We start from the raw sequence: 23,560 nt of genomic DNA on the forward strand, positions 1-23,560 counted from the left end.
TGGGGGGTGGTCGCCAGGACACAGAGCTGCCTGGCCTGGAGCAGGGCTGCCCTGGGGCTCGGCTGAGCCGCTCCCGCCTCCAGGAGCGAGGGGAGGGGGGTCCCCCGCACACCCGGCACACACGCCCCAGGCAGGGCCCGGGCTCTGCCTAGTGTACGGCTGCCACGTGCGCGGAGCGGCCCAGCTCACCAAGCACCAGGACCCCTTCCTGTGCCCCCAGGTCGGAACCTCCCGTGTGGGTGGAGCCCGCAGTCATCCAGAGGGATTCCACACAGAGGGTGCTTCCAGTGCTGGCCTCGGAGAGCAGAGGGGAAAATGGGCCCCCCATTGGGCAGTTGACAGCTACAGTTCTGCTTCCCACTATAGACAAGCATGGACAGGCCCCAAGGAAAACTTCCAGGAGCGATTCGCCTTGGCCTCAGGTGACGCATGGAGCCGTAACCGGCTGGCGGAGGTGAGACTGGAGGGAACCCCTGTGAGGGCGTTCTCTCCATGGCCCGCAGTGCCCCGAGGTGCCACCCTCTCTGGGCCACAGGCCACCACTTTGTCTCCTTTTCCCAGCCAATACCCTTTGTCCAAATCACATCCGAATAAGCGTGTCCTCCCTTCCACTTTCCAGCTCCGCAGGTCCCTCTCCTAAAAAACGTCAGCCCGGGCTCTCCTTCGTGGTCTCTATGTTTCCATTCTCTCCTGATCCCCAAGCGACAACTCCCATCCCTGCCCACCCCCGCCCCCTGAGGCTGCTACCTACAAGCCTCTTATAGCAAATTGCATGTTTTTCTCACTTCTAAAATTAGCTGTGAAGAAAGGCAGTTATCTCCTCATCTAATTCTTCTGTGGGTTAGCAGGAAAAAGAGCTTCAAGTCTGGCCGGGGTGGGGTGGGGTAGGGGGCACCTTAGGAGATCCTCCCCCACTCTGCCTTGCAGTGGGCTCTGCTCCCGTAGCCACTTTTGGTCTCTAAGACCCAAAAACCTGACATGTTGCTCCCTGCAAGATTTGCATTCTTGTCCACAGGCTCTGTTGGAAGTACATTTAAGATCCCTATCCCCAGAGCCCCTGTCCCCGTGTACTGGTATGAATTGCTGTTACTGTGCACAGACCATTCACCATCGCCCTAACTTGGAGAAAGAGATTACAAAGCCTTAGAAGCCCTCCATAACCTTTCAGTTTGAGCAAAAGCCCTCATGAGTTCTGGGTTTCCCTCTGGCTGGAGGAGAGAGAGATGGGAGAGGGTGTCCACCCCTCAAGCCATGGCTCTACATCACCTAGCCTTACCTGCTTCCTGTTCTCTGCTCTGCTTTATGCTTGAAGTCAAGACTGCTGTGAGCTGGCCCTGGCCTTCCTCGCCCCAGCATCTCCTCTGCGCTCATGACTGCCCATTTTATAGGTGTGGAAATTGAGGCCAGGCCAAGTGAGCTGAACTGCCCAGGTTTACTCTGGTCTTTCTGGTATCCTGAGCCTCTCTTGGGGGCCAACTAGCCCTGCCCCTGGAACTTATGGAATTCTCCAGCCAGGGACAGGAGTTGTGAAACTCGTGAGTGTTGGGAAATCACCGAGGACTAGGGAAGTGGAAAGGCTCCAGCCTGAAGCAACCCATTTCCCCATGCATGCGCCATCTGCGCTCCTGGCCCAGCTGCCTTTTTTGGGGAATGGGCCTGTGGCGCTGTGGGGAAGGGAGCACCGAAGACCTGCCTCGGAGAAAGTGCTGCATCCTCCCTGATTGCCAGCCTCACCTGCTTTTCGTGGAAGGCAGACTGATAGAGAGGAAGCTGCATAGGCTCTGGAGACCCAGCCGGGTTTGAACCTCAGCTCCACCTCATGCAATTCATGGAACATCTCAGAGTCCCGAGGTGGCACTGAGGTCAAGATCAGGGGCTCTGGACTCAGAAAGAGTTCCAGATGAGACCACCACCTACTTGCTGGGAGCAAGGGCAGCAAGAAGCTTTACCTCTCTGAGCCTGAGTTTTCTCTTCTGTAAGCAGGAGTGGTAACAGCGCTCACAATTAGTGCAGAGTCCTCAGGCTACTCCTTTGCACAGTGATTCTTGGTGATTCCCGTTGTCATCACTGTCATCCAGGTTTCTTAACAGCTATGTCTTTTACGTGGGTCTAGAGATTGTCCATCTTGGCCACATTCATTCAATAATTCTTCCAAAAGAACCTCATGTTTAGCTGTAAGTTAATTCCAACTTCTGCTTTGCTGTAGCTTTGGATTCTTGTGAGTATGGGTAAACATCATTTAAAAAATTGCTTCTCTTTCTGAGGATGATCTTGAATGTTCCTTTCCACGGGGGTGCACAGATGTGGCATGCTTTGTTTGCTCATGAACCATAGCCCAACACACTTCATACCATGCCACATCACATATCACACACAGGTTCAGAATGCCTTCCCTCAGCTGCCTCTTCCAAGGCCCTGCTTAAATCCCAGCTAATTCCATGATATCTTCTTTGACTTCCTTATGCGGAAGCCGCTTATCTCTCTTTCTCTCTTTTCAAATGGCTTTTTATCATTTGCTGCTCTTCTTTAAAAAGTGAAGGGACCTCTCCCATCAGGGGTAGAACTTTTGAGCAGCAGGCCATGCTTTCTAGGTCACAGTCAGTTGCAGAGAGCACTGAGGTTCCAGCCCTGTGATAAGTGCTCGGCCTGGGCTGCCTCAGCTGATGCCTCTGGCGCCCTTGGAGGTGAAGATGACATTAGCTGAGATTCATGGACCACTTCCATAAAGGTGCTTAGTCCAGGAGAAAGGGCATATCTCATTTACATGAAGACCTGGCGAGGTTGGCGGATAACAATGAGGGTGGGGCTCCTGAGATTGTGTATAAGATGGAAACTGCATGGCCAAAGGGATCTTTGAAAAAGCTTCAGGAAGGCATCACCTCAGGGGCCAACCGTCACTCAGTAAACGCAGCAGACTCAAACATCAGGACAGTCATTGTGTGTGCCTGTGGAGCACTAGAGTGGTGAACCTGTGTTTGGAGCCTGTGATGTTACACGGATATGTTTGCTTTTGACACCGGGTTCACCCTCAGTCAAGGAGATGCTCAGATAGGAGAAGTGCATAGGATCTGAGAAACCAACTGAGAGAACCCAGATCCCCATGTCCTGTCTCCAGGGATGTGCTCTTTAGATAGAAATGTGGACGAATAAACAGTAAATAGAATGTCTAGTGGGAACAATAGTGACTAGACTGTATGGCAACATCAGTAGCAATTGGTATTTTTTTCCTTCCTCAAGTTTGTCTAGTTAAAGGCATCTGAAGTTTTATGTGCATATGAAGCAATTTTTCTGTTCCTGTTTTACACATATGGAAACTGAGCTTCCTAGAGTTTAAGTCCTTGCCTGAGATTGCCCAGCATGGAAACAGGTACATCTGAAATGAAGCCTGGGGATTGTCCTGGTGGTCCGGTGGTTAAGACTTCATGCTCGCAAAGCAGGGGGCCCCGGTTCAACCCCTGGTCAGGGAATTAGAGCCCGCGTGCTGCACCTAAAGATCCTGTGTGTGGCAACTAAGACCTGGTGCCGCCAAATGAAAAAATGAAGGAGATAAAAGAAAGAAAGAAAGAAAGAAACGAAGCCCAGGTCTTCCCAGTGGTGCTCCTTTCTCAGTTCTGGATCCCAACTCACTGACTCAGAGGATCCACTTGTAATAACTATAAGGGGCAGCTAAAGAAGCTCAGCTTTACGCTTTTGAGAGAAACTGAGCGGTGGTTGGAAAGCATTGAAAGGTCATGTTCCTTCCCCTTCACTGATGTGGGAGAGTATCTATAGTTTAGGTGAACCGTCAAATTAGACTTTTCATCTGCAAAGACCCACCCAAGCAGGAATGTGGTTCAAACATGTGGATGCCAGGGATTTCAATGGAAACATACTTGGGTGTCTAAGTTCCCTTCATCGCTCCTCCTACTGGGCTGGGGTAGATGGGGCCCGGTGGGGAATTACCGCCCTGTAGCTCTTTCTGCCTCTTGAGTCCCCAGAGCTGGGCTTCCTTGTTTACTTATTTAGAGCCCAGCAGAGGAAGTGGTGAAGGAAACTTGCTGAGTCGTTTTCTGAGAAGAGACCATATTTGTTCTCAGAGGCAGCTGTTGCTTTCTGGGATCTGGCTACAACAGAAAGGACATTGGCTCCAACAAGACTTTTCCAGAGGGTACCTGGGAGTTGGAAGAGCTGAAGACACCTCCACACTCTGGATTTGGAGTTCTCTGTCCATGGGTGCAATGCCCGTGCTTAGCTGGTGAGCTTCATCCTGAGAGCAGCCATGGCATTCAAGAACGTGCCCTTTCGTTCTGAGGTCCTGAGCTGGGACCCTGACACCCTTGCGGACTATTTCAGAAAGGTGAGCCTTGCTCTTCGGGGGGGTGGGAGGGCTGGGCAGAGGCTTGAGGAGGGAGCCCAGGCAGAACGCGAGAGGCATGAATGATAGCAGTGCAGGTCCAACCCTGTGCAGTCTCTCTGGTTCAGGGAGCAGCACTGAGATCCTGGGCAATAGTTCTGGGGAGAAGGGAGCCCCTCAAGGGGCAAGTGCCTACTACATGCCAGGATTTGAGTTTGTCCTCTTCAGGCATGGCCGCATCTAATGCACTCCAGGATCACTGTCCTACTGGCTCAGCTGCAAAATAAGCTCAAGGAAGCTAACTGGACCCAAACCCCAGGGACTACATGTAATGGAGGCAGGATTCCGCTCACACCTGTCCGGTTTCAAAGTCTATGCCCTGAGACTCAGAACTGCTGTAACTGCTAGTGAGATCAAGGCTTCTTGCTTGAAAGGAGTCTTGCGGGGTAGGAGAGAGGAAAGGAAGGGTGGGAGCCTGTGATGAACAATGCTGGAGATGGCGTCTGAGCAAGTCATTGCTTGTGACTTTGAAAGAGAGCTATTCAACCACTTGCCTAGAACAGAGTCTCATGGGGACTTCATGAGGGTCTTATGATGCAGGCTGGGAAATGACATGAGCCTCAGGTTGTAGCTAGGGAAACTGAGGCCCCTGAAAAGGAAAAGATTTGCCGGGCAGGGTCAGGGGCCAAGCTTGTGGCAGAGCTGAGCCCAGAGTGTTGCTGTCCTGCCTTCTAGTCTTGAAGGAGCTCAAGGATCCTGGTGTTTGGTCATCTGCTGGTGGGACCATGGGTCACAGGCTTGTTCGGGCAGATCCCAAGTCACGTGACCCTCTATGACTGTCCAAGGGATACGATGTCCCATGAGGGACCACTGAGCTCTTAACACTCCCATTTCTGGAGGCTGGCATCCAATTCAGTGGATACTCCAGATTATCACAAAGATATGATTTTAAGTCATGACCTTAGAGGTTTTCTAAGTCAACTTAACTGTTTTTCCTGGTGTGGGGTAGACTCCGTGTAACACATACCCAAACCTGGGGTCTACATGCTACCAAAGTATTTAGTGTCACAACTGTCTCCCCTAAGAAAAATGTGAAAATGTTGAATTGGGTGTGGCATGATAGAGGCACAGCCCACAGATCCTGTTATTTGCTTCTTGTTGTGCATCTCGTTTCTGTTATTTTTCCCTCACTGGAAGTCATAAGAAACTTAGGTTTCAGCACAGTGGGTGTGAAGATCGTTGAGATAGCTGACTTTTGAAAGAGTCAAAAGTATTTATTCTAAATACTTTTCTTAAATGTAGGCCAAATAACTGAGGGCCACAGTGAAATTTGCTAAGATGCTATAAAGTAGCATATTAGATCAATAAGGAAAGGAGAAAAGAGTTGAAAATTAGCAAGGGCACCCCTGGAGACAGGCCGCTGGTCTCCAACCTGGGAAGGAGAGTTGCACAGCCTGGGGCAGCAACTGAGGAATCCAAGGGTAAAGGTCCGTTCAGGACAGGGAGATGGCCTACAGGTCAGGATGGTTCACATAGATGCTCTCTTCCTGAGTTGGGCGAAGAGAGGATTTTCTTCTTACAGATCCTAGACTCCAGATCATGTCCACAGAAACTGAAGAGGTTCCCTTCCCAGCATGAAGGCAGGAACAAGGAGATGGAAGGGTGTTTGTGATCCAGGAAGTTCCAGCCCTTCTACAGACCCAGATAGACACCCTTCAAATACTGAACATCTCACTTCCCCTAGAGAGAAAATGCTAAGTGAACTGACCATGGAGTCATTTGGGAATGGATCTTAGCCACCAGAGTCCTACTGGCAGAAGCAATTTTTCTTTCTTTTCTTTTTTTTAAATCAAGGAGCGTGTCATGTTTCTGATTTAGGCATGCTATTTTCTTGTTCTTCCTTTTTATTTATTTTTGTTTCTTTATCTGACCGTGCTGGGTTTAGTTGTGGTGTGCAGGATCTGCATTGTGATATGCTGGATCTCTCAGTCATGGCGTGAACCCAAGCCCCCTATATTTGGAGTCAGCCACTGGACCCCCAGGGAAATCCCAGAAGGTTTAATTTCTAATGAAGCACTGGGGCCAGGTCCCCCTTGGAGGCACCTCCCCAACCAGCTCTGGAGTCAGCCACACCTTGGCTTGAATCCTAACTCTGCCACCTGCTAGCTTGGTTATCACTTCTCTGTGCCTCGGCTTCCTCGTCAGCAAAACAGAGATACTAACAGTGACTAGCTCATGGGACTGTTGGGATAAATAAAGGAAATGCATGTGTGAGGCCTCCAGCAGAGAGGGGGGCCAATTCACGTTCGAGCTTCCCTTTCTCCTACTCGATTCACTGGACCCTGCCTGGGGACTCCCTGCAGACCAGCGGGCTTTTGTGTCTTACTATCTCAGACGTGCAGCTCATCCTTTGTCTGGAACTTAAGCTCTTGAGGATTGAGGTCATGTTTTCTATTTCTTGAAGTCCTCTAATTCCTTTTGACTTGGCAGAAAGGGATCCTTGGCCCATGCAATGGAGAAGACTCTGGATCAGAGCCACGAGTTCTAATCCTAGCTGAGTCCCCAACTCACTGTGTGACCTTCAGCCAGTCCTTTCCCGTCTCTGGGCCTTAGTTGTCCTATCCACAACACCAGGTACCTGCTCAGAGCAGTACCAACCAGAGCTTGTCACTCATAAGAATTATCTAGGTATATGCTAAAAAGACAGGGCTTCCCTGGTAGCTCAGTCAGTAAAGGATCTGCCTGCAATGCAGGAGACATGGGTTCGATCCCTGGTTTGGGAAGATCTCCTGGAGAAGGAAATCCCCTGGATTTTCCGGTATTCTTGCCTGGAAAATCCCATGGACAGAAGAGCCTGGTGAGCTACAGTCCATAGGGTCACAAAGAGTAGGATACTACTGAAGCAACTGAGCACACATCCATGCATGCTAAAAGGAGAGAGGTCTTACCCCAGGCCTAGATATTGCTGACTCGGAACCAAACTTCCAGGCAGGCCCCAGTCAGCAGGACTGTCTGTCTATCTAGAGTCCAAGTCAGCTCTGCAGAATCAGAGCTTCAGCTGATAACGCTGATGGTGAAATTGATGAATTAAAGGCAGTTGAATATTCCAAGAAAAATTTCACCCATTTGCAATATGCAGAAAGGGGTGTTTGGGGCTATGCAGAAGCTGGTTTCTTCCCAAGGACCACTAAATCATTTTTCCAAGCTTTCTAATATTCACCCTACTCTGTCACACCGTGAGGTTCACAACAATTGCACTCACTCTTCTATTTCTTGGCAATAAGAAAAGGTTATGATTTTAAGTTTGCGCCAAAAGAAGGCCTCCACAAACTGTGAAACCCATACTTGTGAGGAGAAGCTGAGATTCTCAAGGACAAACATTTTACCTTACATTCTCTAGCTAGAAACCTCAAATTTAGAGATATTTCAAAGGTAAATGCTTACACTGTTGAGGACTAGATCAAACAGACACCTGCTTCAATTGTCAATTGATGTGACTCAAGGAAAGCAACAGGTTCTAAAAATGATCATTCCTGTTGATGCTGTAATTCTATTCTGAGAGTCTAACTTCGACTATTTAAAATAGAAGAAAAAATTTTATGCAAAAGAATATCTATGATGTTTTTAGATCTTGTATATTAAGTTGCACTTAAGTCTGTTCACTTACCATTTGTAAGTTTTACTGGTAGTAACTAAGAGGAGAACATTCCTGATAGAGATATTAAAGCCTTGCTCCGAGGCCCAGTTGTCACCTCTGTCACCTGCCTGTCCGTGGAACCTTAAATAAGTTACTTGACTCTTTGTGCCTTTGACTCTCCATTTGAAAAATGTGAAGCTTAAATGATTAAAATTGGTTTAAACACTTATAATGGTGCCTACCATATAGCAAGTGTTCAGTAATTATTAGAAGTTTCAATTATCATTGTTACAGCAGCAGTTTGGGGAAAACACTAAATGTTCAGCAATAGAGCAAATTAAAATAATGTTCAAAATCACTTTGTAATAACATGAGGCAGTGCCTTTATTATTCAAGAGAAAAAGACAAGGAGGTTGAATATGAATGATAACATTGATTATGTTTAGAAAGATGCTTTGGAAAAACCACTGGAGGAGACACATTGCCATGTTCACCAAGGTTGTCTTTGGGTGACCAGATGATGGATACTATTTATTTTCTTCTTTCAACTGTTTTCTATTTGCTGGAGGAGCGTATGGCCAGCCCTCTGCAGCCCTAACAGCATTCTTTCTGTAGGGGTTGGCCTCAAAGCCTTCGACAGGCAATTTCTCCATTTTAAAGTCCCAAGGGGTTAGTTAGTGAAAGCAGGGCTGATGTAAGGACAGGGCCCCTCTGGTAGACGGAGGGAGGGGGGAGCCTGGCTAGCCACAAGTACCACAAATTGCTGAGCTCCTGGGGCAGGCGAGGAAGGGGAACCAATGGCATGAAGCTGACGGCACCTCCTCTCCTCTTTTTCAGCTAAACTACAAGGACTGTGAAAAGGTCGTGAGGAAATATCACATTGATGGGCCACGGTTTCTGGTGAGTGCTGGCTAGTTCAACACATTATGACCCAAACTATTTTGTAGCTTTAACCAATGGCTGCAGAGCCAACTGGTCTACCCTGTCTCTGAGGCTGCTCAGGGGCAATGCCTGTCTTCAGGATCCCGTACAACCCAAGGCCTTCTTCAGGGTTTTGTATGAGCACCTCTCTCATCACCTCTCAGGATCCTCCTATTTAGAATACCTCCCAGATCTTTCACAGATACTAAGGTACATTCTGAAGTCAAAGTGTAAGTAGGAATCAAATTACAGTTAACACACGCACACACCCCTCTTGAAGATCTATTCAAATAACACTCATACTCTGCGAAGGCCAATGGGAAAAACAGCCACATGGGAGAATGGAAGATTCTCTTTTCTTATTTCTCACTCTAGGGAACATACTCACTGACTAGAATAAAGGGTAGAATCACCCTCCTTATTTCAGTAATGTCCCTCTTTCTCTTTACTAAATTCACATCATTGGTTTTGTGCCAATTAACACACATGTGGTATAGCTTTCTCTACTCTTTTATATTGCAAAAAGCTTCCAGTGTAATACTAAGACGCAGCTCTATATGAAGGACTAAGCCATTACAGAGAAGGGGCTGCTGCTCTAACTGAGTTTGAGCCACTGGGTAGTGGCTGGGAGGTGGTCTGAGCATCTCCCCTGGAATGACACTTTTGCCAATGGGTAATGGAGACCCTGACTGCACCGATCCATCCCTTTTGGTTGTGTTTCTTCATTGTTTAAAAAAGAAGCAGGAACAAGACTTCAAAGATCTCATGGGGTCAATGTTCCCAATTTGGATTTGGACTCAGTGGATAAATCAAACTGTTTCCTTGCAGGACTTGGTCAGCAGCACCGAGGAAACTGGGCTATGAGGCTTCAGGGATGGAAGGGGCCATAGAGGGTACATGCTCTAGTTTTCCACCCAGTACACCAATCCATTTCCTGTATTGCATCTCTGCTACCAATAGCTTCTTGAATTCCTTCACTGTTAGTGAGCTCACTACCATACATAGTCATCTATTCCTTTCTGGGCAGTACTTAAGTCTCACACTGAGACCAAACTTATGTCCCCGTTGCTTTCATGTGCCATATAAGACATCTTCATTCACTGTTCCACGTAAATCATTCATTCACCTTGCCATTCACTTAACAAGGACTTTTCTGGGCTCCTTTTACATACCAGATCATGCCATGTGCTGGGAAGGTAGAGATGATTAAGATGTGATTTCTGCCTCCCAGGAGCTTGTTTTATAGCAGAAAGTTATCTCCAAGAAGGCTCTAATCACCACCTCAATTGCAATTAGAGAAACATGTACCGAAATGTGAAGTGATTTATTCTGTCACACACTTAGTAACTGGACTAAAGCATGCATTTAATTTAATTTAACACTGCTTGAGTTTTTAACAATGCTACTTCTTTGCACTGGGCTTTAAGCCAATAGACTTTGAGCGTTTATTTGTTATTCTTCTTGCAACTTACCGCTAAATCTGAATATTTCATTCTTTTAGCTTTTAGCTAAAAGATACTTTTAGCACTGAGAACTGAGACTTCTCAGGGCTGAATCGAAAGAGAGTAAGACCTCTTTCTTGAGAATGGTCCTGGTCATGGCCCTGGGTGACCTCTAATAAGCACTTACCCTCTCTGAACTTCTTGTTCCTTCCTCTGTAATGGAGCACACTGGACTGAGTGATAGTGGGTGACAATCCAGCCCAGCTCTGGGGGGTCCCCCCATCCCCCTCTTGTGATCTTCAGGCCTGTTGAGACAGGGTCGTTGCCTTGGTTGAGGAGCTTTGCCTTCTCTTCCCCGATATCTGGGACGTGCCAGGCCCTCAGAGAATGCTGCTTACTCTCATTACTGTGTGAACAACAGGAAGTAGAAAGAGGGGCTCAAGGAGCCAGGGGAGTAGGGAGCAGAACCCAGCCCTGCCCTGGCAGCTTCTGCTAAAACCGCCTTCCACGCCAGGTGCTCTGGGGATGATCTGGGCTTTGATCTGAGCTCTGAACTCTCAGCTACCACCCTTTCCAGCTTTATAATGTCCAGGGCCATTCTGCTTTACAGGTGGAAATGGAAGACCCCAGCTGTCTTTACCCCTCCACCCTTCCATTTCTCTCCATTCTCTCCCTTCCTCCATCCTTTCATCCTCCCTCCCTTCCTTCCTTTTTCCTTTCTTCAGTGCAGGAGCTAGCAGTCCCCTTGAATCTGTTCTGCCACCATTGTGTTTTCCACTGAGAAGTCTGGTGAGGGAATGGGGGTTCTATGCTCCCAAAAGGCTGAAAAAGAGGAGGCCACGTGCTCGGAGCTGTGTCAGTTAGAAAGGTGTGCGGCTGCATGAAAGAGAAACTGAACCACAGTGGCTTAACCAAAGAGGGGCTTATCTGTCTCAAGTGATAAGAAGTCTAGAGGTGGGCACTCGGGGCTGAAGAGGTGCTAAAGGAAGTCATCAAAAACTCAGGCCTCACCTAGCCAATGGAGGCTCTCTGTGGCTTCTGTCCTAATGGCTATAAAATGGCCACTCCATCTCCAGGCATTACATCTGCATCCCAAGCAGGAGGAAGAAGGGGAGCGCAAAGAGTGAAAAATGCAAAGTGCATGGGGATTGTATTTCCCTTTATTTTCAGGGGTACTTCCCAAAAGCTTTGTTCAGTTAGACTTCAGATTATATCTCACCAGCCACAATGAAGTCCCGTGACCTTGGTCATTTTGAACTGGACACATTTACTGCCTTGAACAAAATCCAGATCCCATCAGTAAGGGAGCAAGAGAGTGGATATTGGGTAGGCAAGCGACAGTGTCTGCTACAACGCCTCTCCAGGCCGGGCCCAGTTCTCAGCTTTTCTTGCTGTCTTGTCCCTCTTAAGGACACACTCAGAACATAATCATATTCCTGTAAAGCCACTAGTCTAACTCCAAGTCATTGTACAAGTAACTCAGAGTTTCCAGACTTCACTGAAGGTCTTTGATGATGGTAGAGGAGGGGGTTTTACACTGTTACATCACATAGAAAAATCCTCCAAACATCGTGTTTGTGTGTGCTCAGCTGCTCAGTCATGTCTGACTCTGTGGCCCCACGGACTGTAGCCTGCTAGGCTCCTCTGTCCGTGGGATTCTCCAGGTAAGAATCCTGGAGTTGGCAGCCATTTCCTCCTGCAAGGGATCTTCCCAACCCAGGGATCAAACCTGCGTCTCCTGGATTGCAGGCAGATTCTCTACAGCTTGAGCCATCGGGGAAGCCCAAACATGTTTACCATCCTCCATCTTTCCTCCTGATTCCTATCCCTGTCTCAAAGGCCTTTCTCTGTATTTCTAGCCATACTCACATGCTTACCTTTTCCTTCACCTGCTTCCTGAAATTCCCTCAGTGTATGTCTTTGACTCAACAGAAGAGAAGGCAATGGCCCACCACCTAGTTCTCAGCATTCATCCCTCTGGCCACTCCCAGGAAGCTCTCCAATCCTCATGCCACACTGCTAACATGAGTCTTGGGATCCTCTCTGAGAAGGGGGTGGTTCCAGGGGAGGGGATGCCATGGCTCAGTGGTGCTAAAAAAAAGAAGTTAAGAAGTTTGATGAAAGTCTTGATTGACTCAGGACTCTTGCCTGTTGCAAGGTCTGATATGGGGGCTGGGTCAGACTCTGTTCCTAAGAACTGAAGTGGATGAGGCCATAAGCGCATTTTAAGATGCCCCAGCCCCCGTGCCAGCTTGACTTAAAGGGAAGTTTGTCCAGGTCATCTCAGAAGGCAGCCAAAATCCTGCCAGGCAGCTCCCAGCCCAGAGCGGAAGAAGAAGCAAAGACACTAACTAACCTCCAACAGCCAGCCAGACCCCAGCTGCTCCCTCCCCTGGGACAGAAATTACTCACCTAAGCCCTGTTTATCACTCTCAAAAGGTCTGTCAGGCACTGAGCCAAGCACAGGACACACTTCATCTCATTCAGTCCTCACAGCCCCTGAAACAGAGCTGTTCATATTATTAAGGTTCCCATTATACAGATAAGGAAACTGAGGCTTAGAGAGATTAAGTGTCTGTCCCAAGTCAGGGAACTGCTAAGTGAAGGAACCAAGATTCTAAACCAGCCTGTCTGACTCCAATGCTCCCACCCTAGCCCCTGGGCCTCTGGCCTCAATTAGACTGTTGAAGGGGTCCCTTCTTTGCCTCAGCATTGGTTCTGTGGAGCATTTGCCCACCCTCTTTGCTTTCCTCTTCCCTCTCCCTCCTCTCTCTTCCAACGCAGGCCACTAGGGCTCCCAAAGGGCTTAAATGTGGTAGGAGGAAGCTTGCAGGAAGGCAATAGCCCACAAATGCCATAAAGCAGGGTCCTAGCCCCAGCTCCATCACCTACAAGCTGAAATTCCCTTACACCCCCGGGCCCCACTTTCCCACTAAAATGAGAACAACGCTGACAGTTGCTACATCACAGGGTTGGTGTGAGGATTAATCAAGGTGTTGTAAGGAGACAGAGTCAGTTCTTTACAAACATGAGTCTCTTTCTCCTTTCCCCTCTCGGCTCCCTCAGGGCAGCCTCTTTATTGCTTCCTCACATCTAGAGAATTCTACCAATGCCTCAGGTGAAGGAGGCAGCTGGGCTGTGATGAGGCCACAAGAGCATAGATTCCTTCTCCAGGCCGGCTCCTCACAGCTGTTTCACAGGGCAACCGAGGGGGCCCTGAGGTCTGGGGTGAGAGTCTAGGAAAGCTGTTACAGCATGGCCAAGTCCACATAAAATCCGAGTTTCGGGAGTCCCTGTGGCCCAATCTGGCTGTCCCGGGCCCGAGGGCTTCAGTGCCCCATCTAGAAGCTGCCTGCTCGGTCGGGTGAATGGGGCTCCTCTTCCGCTGGCTGCAGTCCCCGCTGTCCGCTGCCATTTCATACCTGACTCTGCTCACCTGGCCTGGAGCCCTGCCTGCGCGTTGTAACTACCACTGTCTCCATTTCAGAACCTGGCAGAGAACGACATCCAGAAGTTCCCTAAGCTCCGTGTGCCGTAAGTACTGACCCGAGGACTGCGGTGGGGTGGGGAGTAGACCGGGGAAGCTGAGTTACTTTTCTGTCACTGTCAGTTTAAAATAAGAAAGTAATCAGGAAGAGAGAAGGCAAGAGCAGTGTTCGGGGAAGAGAAGTTACATAATGTGTTGAGAAAAAGAAGTAACGGTTCTAGTCCAGCTGGTATTTGGCTGCTCTTGCCAAAGATAAGCCTGATTCTGGACCATGTTTTCATTTCCTCTCGCCCCAGTGGGGTGGGTTGGCCTTTGAAAATAGCACCAGAATCAAGAGATCTGAGGTTTCATCATGGTTTTCATCACCAACTCAGTAATTGCTTCAGTTTTTTGGACCTCGGTAAAATGAGAGCATTGGACCAGAGGAGTCTGGCAATGGACTCCATTTGGTCTGTCAATAGTGACCACTTTGGGTGGCTGCCACGGGCATCACGTTGCGAAGGATTCTGGGGAAAGGGGGCCATTTCTGAGGTCTGACGTGGGTGCTAAGATGGGAAGTTGCTGTGTGCATATTGTACCATGTTTTCTGCCCTTCTAGCAGAAGTCTCATGCTTGGATGCTTGCAGGAGCCAGATAGAAATGTGTGAAATGGGCCAGGCTGAAAAATACAAAGTCCAATCATTTTATCACCTTTGAATAAAGCTTGAATATGGAGAAATATTTTTCTGTCGTAAGAAAAATGATAGGGTCTTAGTTGCAGCACTCCGGATCTTTCTTGCGTCACGTGGGATATTTTGCTGTGGTGCGTGGATTCTCCAGTTATGGTGCGTGGATTCCCTAGTTGTGGTGCATGGGCTCAGTTGTTGTGGCGTACGGACTTGGTTGCCCCGAGGCATGTGGGATCCCCGATCAGGGATCAAACCTGCCTCCCCTGCATTGCAAGACAGATTCTTAACCACTGTACTTACAAGGAAGTCTCAATGCCCAATCTTTGAATTTATCAAGTAGCTAGAAATACAAGTTTTATGCAATATATCTCAATTTTTAAATGTTTCTCAAATATTTTTTAATATTGTGAATGCCAAAGTAAGCACCCTTAGGGGCCAGATTTAGTGTAGGGGCCACTAGTCTGAGATCTCCACTCCAGACACCCTCTGGGGTCCTTTCTCTTGCTCTAAACGTCTTAGGGCTCACAACAATGAAAGGGAAGTAGGTCAATGAAATAGGAGGTGAAAAGTTTCGTGAATAGGTAGAGCTGCCAGAGTAGCTCAAATAAGAAAAATATGACTCTCAGGTTTCCCTCATCTGGAAGGGTGAGGAAAATGAAGGGAATACGGATTTGCCTTTGGTACTGCCTGTCTCCAGGGGCCACTATTGTTGAATAATTGATCTTAAGAGTTTTTTTTCCCAGTCCAAAATGGCTATTTAAATCTAAGTTAAATTAAAAATTCAGGGACTTCCCTGGTGGTCCAGGGATCTAACACTCCATGCTCCCAATGCAGAGGGCCTGGGTTCGATCCCTGGCCAGGGGACTAGATCTTGTATGCTACAGCCAAGGGTTCCCATGCTGCATCTAAAAATCCTACCTGCCACACTAAAAGATCTCGCATGCCACAACTATGAACCAGTGCAGCCAAATACCTAAAAATAAAGATTTAAAAAAACATTCCGCCCCTCAGAGGCACTAGCCACATTTCAAGGGCTCAATAGCCCTTGTGGTGACGATTATATTGGACATTATAGATGTGATACCCTAGAAAAAGGCCACAGTTCTAGATCAAGAAGAGAACTTAGCATATTGCAGTGAGAACTGGTGGCTGGTGGGCCAGAGTCAGCCTGTAGACACATAAAGCTGGATCCACACAGTGTTTTAAAATCAAGAAGTGGCATCAGAAAGACTTTGGGGAAGAAGGGAACCTAACTTGGATCTTGAAATATATTGAGAGTGGTCAGATGAAAAATGATTGAAAGACATTCTACAAATGGGGACTATATTGGGAAGGCGTGACACCGGTGTGTTTATTGGAACTGCAAGTAGGTCAGAGCAGTTGAGGCGTATACATGGGGGAGTGAGCAGTAAAAAGACCACAGTAAGTGGTTACAATTGTGAAGGATGCTTTGAGCTGTGATGAGTCTGAGAGTGTTGGTGAAGTGAGTTCACCAGGGGGAACACTGAGGTACAACTTGCATGTTGACTCGCTCCAGGGTGTGTAAAAGATGATGCAGAGGAGCGCTCAGTTGGAGGCCTGGAGCCTGGTTAGGAATGATGGCTATGGTCCTGCTATGAGAAGGCAGCTTCTCCCAGGGCTGTGGCTAGGAAGATGCTGGAAGGAGGGGATTCAATCTGAGCAGTAGAAGGAAGGAGATGAGGAAGGCACTTTCAACTGGGAGGATCATTTTTTTAATCTTAAGGCTGAGCTGAGCTGATGTCTGTAGTTTGAGAGCCTGGAAAAGGAGGTAGGGTGAGAAGCGACTGCTAGTTAGTGCAGGACAATTCTAAATGCTCACATTGCAGGTGAGGTGGAGGTGGGATATTTCTTCAGCTATTTAAAAACTAAAACAACAACTTGGCCTGCAGTAAAGATCCCCCTCCAGTGTGTTTGCCCCCCAAGGCAAGTCACGAGGGCTGTCCATGGAGCATGAAAGGTGAACTGGTGGGGAAAGCATCCCGGGAAGGTCCAGCTGCCCTGATCAGGTGATTCTGAGTGTGAGCATTGGTATAGTAAGTACCAATTTTCAGCTATACCTCTGTGAGCTCTGTTCCTGGGATGAGTCCTAGAGTACTTACTCTGAGTATCCAAGTGTATAAAATGAATGAACAGGTTACATGAACTTCATGAGCACATTCTTTTAAAAGATATTATTTCAGATCTGAACAGGTAGACAGGAGAGCTTAGTGAGTAAAATGCAAACTCTGAGATCAGACTAGTTGAGACCCAATTCTCCCATTCATTAGCCATGAGTCTGTAGACAAGTTATCGGAGTTCCCTGAGCCTCAGCTTCCTCATCTGTAAAATGGGGACAATAACAGACCCTATCTCAATAACTGACCCTATCAGTGAGAGAGTTAGACGAAATAATGGAGATATAATAAAATGTACTGAAGAGGCATTAACTATTCCAGCCATTTAATGCGAAATCCCAATGAGCACAATTTCAGATTTTTACCAATGATTTTATCCTACTAACTGGGGAGGATGAAAGAATAGAAAGGCATGGGCTTTGGAGCGAGGCAAAGCCAGGTTCTAAAGCAGGCTCTGCCTCCTACCAGCTGTGGGACTCAGGCAAGTCATTTCAAGTCTGAGCCTCAGGAAAGAAGGAACTCAGAGGGGGCAGTGTAAATGGGTACGTGGGTAAGTGGGAGGCAGCCTACATAGGCTGCATGTGTGTATAGATATTCAGTGCTCATTTGTTCCGTTCCTTTGTACACAGGTCCATTTGCCCTAGACCATTTCCCTAAAGGGCTATAGAAAAGAAATTGTGTTTATGTACAGTAGACCAAAACAAGATTACACTCCTCTGAATATCTCAATTTCCTTCAATTTGCTTTAAAAAGTCAGTACTAAACGGTTTTTATAAGAAGGCAGTTTCTGGTGGGAAAGTGTTCTTTGTCTGCAGACATAGAACTGTCTCAGGCACAGTTTCTCCCAGGGACCTCACAGACAGTGTGACAGAGGAGAGTTTTAAAATAAAACCATGTAACAGCCTTTTAGAGGACTGAGCCTAGCACCTGTGGTAGAACTGAGCACTATCTGGTTAAATCGATAGAATACACGATAAAATCTTCTGATGGTCATCTGGAGTCTTTTTTTTTTTAATGCTGTAAATTTTTGTTGTTACTTTTGCATGGGGTCTTTGATGTTGCTCAAGGGCTTTCTTTAATCCTGCTGAGCGGGGGCTGCCCTCTAGTTGCAGTGCGCGGGCTTCACTTGCCGTGGCTTCTCTTGTTGCAGAGCACAGGCTGTAAGGTGCAAGGGCTCAGTAGTTAATGGTGCACAAGATTAAGGTGCCCGCAGCACATGGGATCCTCCCAGAGCAGGGATTGAACCCATGCCCCCTGCATTGGCAGGCAGACTCTTATCCAGTGTACCACCAGGGAAGTCCAATGTTGTAAATTTTATGTTTAAAATAATACAGTGTAACTTATAAAAAAAAATAAGAAGAGGGCAGGGATGTGGTGGTAATGTAGGCAACAGATAGGTATTGGACGATTCTCTTTAAAACGTCAATGATCACTGTCCCCATTATCCATAGTGGAATTAGGATGGAAAAAGCTAAGATCCAGTTAGAGAGACAAGGCAGTCGTGCCTGTTGACTTGTCTGTCTTCCGAAAAGGCTGTGGGCTCCTAACCTCAGAGACAGCTCCCTGTCTCATCTGCTCAGTGGCTACCTAAGATATAAAGACAGCAGAGGGCAGCGGGCAGGGTGGAAGGAGGGCACGGAGCTGAAGACAGCTGTGTGTCCGTGACGCGCGCTCAGCTCCCGGCAGGATGGGGACAGTGCCAGGTCCCTCTCCGAAGCGTGCCTTCCCCCTCCCATTCACCGGCTAAAGCCCCGTCCAGGTACCCCGTCCTCCCTGCTCGAAAAGCGCCCCCGTTCCACTGACTGCCGCTCCTCCTCCTCAACGGGAGCCCAGAGCGCTTGACTTCCAGCTCAGCTCAGTGTGAAAATCCGGCCCGGGGCCTTTGACAACACCTCCCCCAGCGCCCTGCTGTCCTTGTTGGCAAAACTGAGGATAACTCTTCCTGGCCGCTACCCAAAATGACTGTGGAGCACAAGCAACAGAAAACTTGCAAACCTGTCAGGGGGAGGACTTGGCTGAGAAGTGGGGAGACCCTCAAATTCTTGCTTCCCGCTCACGTGCCTGGTTGCTCCTGGAGAGCTGAGTCTTGAGACGGGTGTCCTGGCTCCTCCGGTGACAGGACAGAATTTTGGAAGGTTTGACCCTTGGTTCACAGAAGACTTGCCTTTAAAGGCGGAATTTTGTTCCTTTAAAGAAAAGTGAAGTGCAAGCGAAAGCCAGACTGGGTGTGAGAATGTGGGCTGGGAGGTGGGACGGGGTCACAGGGTGGTGTCAGAGAGCAGAGAGGGAGGAGGGGCAGAGCGGTGTGCCTCTGAAACTGGGGTCAAGGGAGCAGCCCCCCGCCCCCCCAAGCCCTCTAGGAGCCTGGAAAACTCATCTACAGCTCACACTATGCGAACTTTGATAAGAAAAACATTTCAGCTGTGCACGATGCATATGATCACACAGGCAGCAAAATAGAGTGTTTGGGAAATAATGTTGGCTCTCACTTGTGCTGCGGGCTCTGATACTTTCTGTTCTGTTCTGTTTTCTTCCTCCCTTCCTCCCTGCCTGCCTTCCTTTCCCATTTTCCTTCTTACTTCTGTGTGACCAGCAAAGTTGACTTCAAGACGCACTTGTGAGCCTCTACCCCCATTGGCAGAACACAGGAACCATGGAAAGGGAGCCCCACGTGTCCTGGGAGATCCCTACAGGGGTCACAACAGGACAGAGACCCTGAGTTCTGCTTCCACTCCCCCACCTCAGTCCACTTCCTCCATTTTTATTCTTTTAAAAACAAGTCCAAGAAGACCAGATCACAGGAGTGATTTCACAAGCTTTCAGACCATAGGACCCACCCGTGTCTCTGGGGCGCTTGTTGTGACTGCATCCAGCTGCTCCCAGGCTCTCTCCTGGACGCTCTGATGGGTTAAGTCTCCAGTGGGCCTGGTGATCAGTGTTTGTGCATGCAACCGCTATGGTCAGGCCCGTCAGGGATTCTCCAACTAAGGCCAACCCTCCTGTTTCACTGAGGAGGAAGGGAGGACTAGGGAGGGCAATATCTGGCCTGAGGTCACGCCGTGGGCACTGTCCGTGGGCAGGAGGCTGCAGTCAGACTCAGCAGGACCCCTCTCCCAACCTCTGTACCGTCCAGCAGGACCAGAGGAGGCCTCCACCTGAGAAGTCAGAGACCAGCCCCCATCACACAGCGAGCCAGGGGTCTCGGCTGCCCTGGCCTGGCTTCCTGTGGAAAGCTCCGCTCCTCTTCTGAGGCTAAAGACGGAGCAGAGAGAACGATGGCTACTCGCTGCCCAGGCCCTGTTGGGTCTCTCCTGGGGCTGAGTGCGGCCCGGGGTTTGTGGGAAGGAGGGAGAATGAGTCACCTCCGGCCACTCACTGTCGCTCGGTCCTCTGGGGGCGTGGGAGTGAGTGGGGGACAGCCATGAGGGTTTGCAGACAGAGGTGCAAGAACCTCGTGCTTTGATCCCAGCTCCGCTGCCCTGCGCACACAGCCCCCACAGAGAGCGGCCCCAGCGTGCGGGGAGGGGGTGCTCTGAGGCCCCCAGAGCGGGCCCCGGGGGCCCACATCTGCGTCAGGCTGGGCTGCCGGCCCCTCTGGCTCTGCTGCTCTCAGCTCGTGCTCCTCCTCTGGGGCTGCGGTTTGACATTTCCTTCCTTCGCCAGTTAGAGCCCCTGTGGCCTCCCGCCTGGCTGCTAAAGATACCATAAGGAGTTGCCTAGAGCAGCAGGTCTTTTCAGGATCAAAGCCGCTGCGCCAGCAGGTCAGGGCCACCCCACTTCTCCCTGTGCCCTCCCTTACTGCCCTGACTGCGCGAGGCACCCGCTCCCCAGCACCCCCTACTTCAGGTCCTGCAGAAATGTCACCTCCTCCCAGAGGCCCACCGGGTGGTTTTTCAATTGTAACCGCGCTCTGCTCCTGCGCTCCTGCCCCCTCGCCCAGCCCGCACCTCTGCTGCCTGTGTGTACACACAGCTCTCACCTTGAATTTCACTTCCTCCAGTGTTCGCTGTTTGTCGTCTGTCTCCGCTAGCAAGTAAGCTCCTCGAGAGCAGGGATCCTTGTTTCGTTCACCGAGGTGCCCTGAACCCCAGCAGAGCTCTTGGCGCTTAGAGAGCCTGGGGTGCACACTGTGGAGTGAATGGGGGTGACTGCGCCGCCCTGACTGATGCTTTGCAGGCGCCCTGCTGCTGCCTGTCAGGGGAGGGAGCAGAGGGACTCTCGATAGCTTCTTGAACAATTGCTTAAAGGAGACAGAGGAACCAGGAACAAGCAATCTGGGGGTGTGACTGGAGGCCACTGGGAAGCTCCCCAACCCCGAAACCCGGTTTAAAGCATCTCCCCGTGACGTGTGGGATCCCAACAATGAGATCGGAGGAAGGATTACAGGCTCCTCTCTCTCTCTGTCCTCTAATGGCCCCAGCTCGTTTATTAAAAGTTTGTTCATCCTGTTACTCGGGCTTCCCTGGTGGCTCAGATGGTAAAGAATCTGCCTGCAATGCGGGAGACCTGGGTTTGATCCCTGGAGGAGGGTATGGCAATCCACTCCAGTATTCTTGCCTGGAGAATCCCCATGGACAGAGGAGCCTGGTGGGCTACAGTCCATGGGGTCGCAAAGAGTCAGACACGACTGAGCAACTTAAGCACAGCACAGCCTCTCACTCGAATGAGTTGAGAATTCTGAGCAGGTTCCCGGGAACGTGGAGAAGTGGGGGCGGGGCGGGGATTGGGGGCCTGGGGGATGGTGAGGGAAGCAAGAAGTGGTGGGGGCCAAGACGACTTTGCTAACTTAGCAATTTTGTTTTACACCAAACTTGTGACCTTGCTGCAGTCCCTTCAGCGAAGGAAGGTAGACTCTGGGTCCTGCCCAGAGGGCAACGGGCTCCACAGAGCTATTCCCAAGGGGCTTCCGGCCTCAGGGACATCACCACAGGATGTGGTGTGTTGACAGTGTGCCCCTCTGGAAATGAGGGAGCCTGGCTTCTGAGGCTGGCATGTGCTGCTGGGGAGGGTGCCCGCTGTGCAGCTCAGTCTGTTCCTCTCTGCACCTCTGTGGCCCCTCGCGTAAAATGATGCGGGGCGAGACCACCTCTGAGCCTCCTCCAGCCGCCCCAGGTCTCTTGGGAACACGAGCCTGCCAGCTGACAGGCTCCCTGGGTCTCCTTAGCTGTGCTAAGGGAGGCTGCAGTTTACTGCCAGGGCGTGCCAGAGGTGCCGTCTCACTCTGCCGTTCCTGCCCTGGGGTTTGGAGATTTGCTAGTTTACAACATCCAAGGAATGAGAGGGTCCTGGCCAAGGCAGGCCTCTGGGCACGGGTGATTCAGGGAGTCTCCCACTTTGCAGTCTGTGCCTATATGGGGAATACCTCACCGAGTGTTTATAAGAATCCATGTCATCAAGGAGGGAGCGGAGGATGGAAGGAGATTTAAGGCCCAGGGAAGGCACTGAAGCTCTTGTCGAGAGTTCTGCAATGAGCGGCTGACCCTCCAGGTCTCAGAGATGGACTGAAGATTCTTATGTTAGACATCGCTACAGGGATGTCAAACCAAGAGTTAGGGGAGCTCAGCCCTGCGAATACCAGCACGATAAAATACACTGCGGTCATGTCCTGATCTTAAGGCTGCTGGATTTCAGAGGAGGAGGAGACGGTGTGAGCTGGCCAGTCCCCACGGAAGGGCTCTGAGCTAGACCCAGGAGGCTGAGCCAGTGCAGAGAGCTTCCTGGGCAGGAGCAAGGGGATGGAGGTGGCAAGTTCTGCGAGAAAGTGAGGAGCAGAGGGAGATGACTGGCTAGAGGCCAGAGGAAGAGTCCGGCTAATGTTGGCCCAAGTGCCTGAGGTCACACAGACCAGGGAATGTTCAGGGCTCAGGGGAGGAAGGCTGAAGGTGAAGAGAGAGAATGCTTTTTTCACCTCACCCATCCCTTTCTCTTGTAGGATTCTCAGTAAGTTAAGTCAAGAAATCAACAAGAATGAAGAGAGAAGGAGCATTTTCACACGCAAGTGAGTGGGGCAGCCAAGTGCCCGGGGTTACTTTAATGAGATTGAAAGAATTTTCAAACTCAAGTCTAGATGGGAGGCACAGGACTGGTTTTGCCCTCATTTTTTATCTCCAGTCCAGGGGTCCCCCTACTCTGCCCTGCATCCTGCCCCTGCATCAGGGGAGCTTCTCCTAGAAAGGCAGGCAGTCACGAGCTCCCACTTGTACCACCAATGTGACTTCAGTGGTTTCCAGAATTTTTGGGTAGCGTGGCCCCAAGTTTCAAAGCTACAAGGACAAGAGTCCTGGGTGGTGAGACATACCCTCCCCTGGGGGCTCCTCTTGCAGGGCTGGACTAAGAGAGATACCTCCCCAAGTCAGTAGGGCCGTTAATGCCATGTTGTTTGCCTTTGCAGACCCCAAGTCCAGCGGTTTCCGGAGGAGACAGGTAAAGGCCTCTGGGGTGAGAATGGTTGCTTTAGGAGATGAGTGGCACTTCGGTTCTTCTGACTGCCGGTCCAGGTTGAAGGGAGGAGAGATATCACTATGCCAGGCAGCTGGCCATGATTCCCTTCTCAGCGGAGACCCTCTGCACAGACACAGGGAGGGACTCTGCGGGCGGTGCCTGGAACAAGCTGGGTTTTGACTGGGCACCTGAACACAGCCAGTCCTCCTGCTTCTGAGCCTTGAAAGCAATTATTCAGTTGTTAAATTCCACATCTTGTTAAAACGCAGATTCCTGGGTCCCCCCAGTTCCTGCTGAATCAGAAATTCTAAGGATAGGGCCTGGGAAATCTGCATATTTTGAAGCTGTCTCAAGTGACTTTCACAGATGTGAAAGGCTAAGAACCACTGCCCCTGTCTGGTAGAATGAGACCCTCAGGCGGGACTCCGAGAGCGGACCCTGACTTGCTGGCCCCCAGGCGTGCAGGATGACCGCGGGGGGTGGGGCCGGGAGTGGG

At 49.8% G+C, this 23,560-nt stretch overlaps 1 protein-coding gene across 2 annotated transcripts in view; it reads left to right on the plus strand.

Annotated features, from left to right (window-relative positions):
- The first annotated feature begins 4,074 nt into the window (after positions 1–4,074).
- The window catches only part of LCP2 (lymphocyte cytosolic protein 2), a 47,154-nt gene continuing 27,668 nt past the window's right edge, over positions 4,075–23,560 (plus strand). For both annotated transcript variants that reach the window (XM_081520797.1, XM_081520799.1), the window contains exons 1-5: positions 4,075–4,336; positions 8,808–8,870; positions 13,821–13,867; positions 22,556–22,621; positions 23,015–23,046. In XM_081520797.1, the coding sequence (XP_081376923.1) occupies positions 4,259–4,336; positions 8,808–8,870; positions 13,821–13,867; positions 22,556–22,621; positions 23,015–23,046 (286 nt within the window). In that variant the 5' untranslated portion in view covers positions 4,075–4,258. The remainder of the gene's footprint in view (positions 4,337–8,807; positions 8,871–13,820; positions 13,868–22,555; positions 22,622–23,014; positions 23,047–23,560) is intronic.

The sequence above is a fragment of the Giraffa tippelskirchi genome, chromosome 8, assembly GCF_054371585.1.
Source record: "Giraffa tippelskirchi isolate mGirTip1 chromosome 8, T2T-mGirTip1v1.2.pri, whole genome shotgun sequence".
NCBI lineage: Eukaryota > Metazoa > Chordata > Mammalia > Artiodactyla > Giraffidae > Giraffa > Giraffa tippelskirchi.